We start from the raw sequence: 1,994 nt of genomic DNA on the forward strand, positions 1-1,994 counted from the left end.
TAAATGAAATAGAGCTCCCAATAGAGTCGGAGTCGGAGTCTCGGGAGATGATAGAGAATACTCTAGACATATGATTTCCACAGTCCATGTGATAGTAAATAGTAATTAAACATCATGAAAGAGAAGATCAATAATATTAACTTGACCTCCGAGATAAAATAAAAAAGTATCATACTGTAGACATATAATTTCCATTGTCTATGATAGTAAATAGTAATTAAAAAAGATAGACACCATTAATTTGAGTTCTGACATAAAATAAAAAATTATTAAATAAAATAAAACCCTCATGAGACACCACAGACAATCCATGATATTATAATGCATAGCTGTCAAACATGTCTTGTCAAATAAAAAATAGTATTATTATATTCAATCCATCAACATGACTCCTTACCACCAGAGACATCCGAATAAACCGGGCGTATAACTAATCTGTTATACTATTATATTCAATCCATCAACATGACTCCTTACCACCACAGACATCCGAATAAACCGGGCGTATAACTAATCTGTTAAAAAGATCTACAGCAGCCATATACAACCAGACTATACAAAATTCAGGTGCGCTGGCAATTGCTCCAAACTAAGCTCTCTATAATGGCAGCACTATAATTGCAAAAGATTTCGTCTCTCAGAGATTCCTCATCCTTCAGTAAACTTCCGCGTTTGGGACATCAGAATGAAATCTCACCCGGTTTTTCTGCACAGGAAAATTCAAAGCAAGCTCAGCCAAAAACCCATTAATTTAAAAAATACAAAGCACGAATAAAAATCAATCTAATCAAAGAGAAAAGCAGGATGGATTACCACAGTTTTCGTGCAGGATCGGCGGGGCGTTTCAAAGCCCTGATTTTGAACCAAGTTCGGGCTAAAAGACTCAATTTTTTTGGGCTCTGCGTCGTCAAGGCAGAGGTCCAGAATCTTTGCGGCAGTTTCGGAACTGTTCTCGCTTTCCAGAGTCAATCGAGCCAGTTGGGCTTTGCTCACTCTCACTTTAACCCTAACGGATCCGTCTTCCCCTTTCATGGGGGAGGAATTCCCAGAAACTGCACAAGGAGAAGAACTAGAAGTAAGGCCAGTGATATCAGAGCTCGATCTCCGAGCCAAAAGCATGGCTTCCAGCCTCGACTGGGCGCTCATGTTGATCCCAGATCGAACCCTCCCGGGGCCACGAAAAGCCTCAATTTTGGGCATCTCGAGCAGAAAATATAGCTGTTTGGGCATAAGCTGTGTGGATCCCTCCAGAGGCCTGGCTCGAACGCCCACATGACGAACAGCATCAGAGAGCAACACAACATGATTTGGGTAATCTTGCAGAAGCTGATCCACCGTTATGGGGGACTTAAACTTCAGAACTTCGCCATCCAATTTCATTACTTTCACCTGGCGCCCTGCTCTGGATGATGCAGCCGCGTTACCCATTTCAGATTTCAACACCCACAAGCAGAAAAAACCAGAGATCTGTGAGTATTCCAGGCGTACCAGTAACGACCCAGGGTGCTGAAATTTATAACATTTGGTTAGATTGACCAGAAGATAGAGAAGACTCCGTGTGTAAGACGGCAGTCCAGTGGGGGTCCGTGAGTCATAGAGCCCTAAATACGCATCTAAATCAAATTCGATCTGATTGAAGCGTTTGAGGCCTCAAGTCAAGAATGGAATTGGAATCTTTCGAAACATATAAAACTAGATAACATCTTGTGGAATTGTGGGACGTGTCATCTGGGCAGTAGTGAAGAAAAGAGTGGTGTGGGCTCATTCAATCATGGCTTCCGGGATTGTTCTCCGAAAGAAACCGAAGTATTTTGTCTTCTCTGTGTCATTAATGCGCGTGAAGTCAGGCGAAGACTTTAGTCTTTTTCTCACTCACGGGTTTATGGATCCTCGGCCTATTATTTCGATACTCTGGGCTATTATTTCGGCGGGAGGAAATATTTAGTAGAGTATCTGTGTACTCTGTACCTTTTTAATTAATATTCCCAAACTTA

At 41.6% G+C, this 1,994-nt stretch overlaps 1 protein-coding gene across 1 annotated transcript; it reads right to left on the reverse strand.

Annotated features, from left to right (window-relative positions):
- Positions 1-343: 343 nt before the first annotated feature.
- LOC131859429 (uncharacterized protein At1g66480-like) lies at positions 344-1,652 on the reverse strand. Its single transcript, XM_059213161.1, has 2 exons — positions 814-1,652; positions 344-706 (listed from the first exon to the last, which is right to left on the reverse strand). Exons 1-2 carry the CDS (start codon positions 1,426-1,428, stop codon positions 656-658), a joined length of 666 nt encoding a protein of 221 aa, XP_059069144.1. The 5' UTR covers positions 1,429-1,652; the 3' UTR covers positions 344-655.
- Between the last annotated feature and the right edge of the window lie 342 nt (positions 1,653-1,994).

The sequence above is a fragment of the Cryptomeria japonica genome, chromosome 10 (genome assembly GCF_030272615.1).
Source record: "Cryptomeria japonica chromosome 10, Sugi_1.0, whole genome shotgun sequence".
In the NCBI taxonomy this organism is placed as follows: domain Eukaryota; kingdom Viridiplantae; phylum Streptophyta; class Pinopsida; order Cupressales; family Cupressaceae; genus Cryptomeria; species Cryptomeria japonica.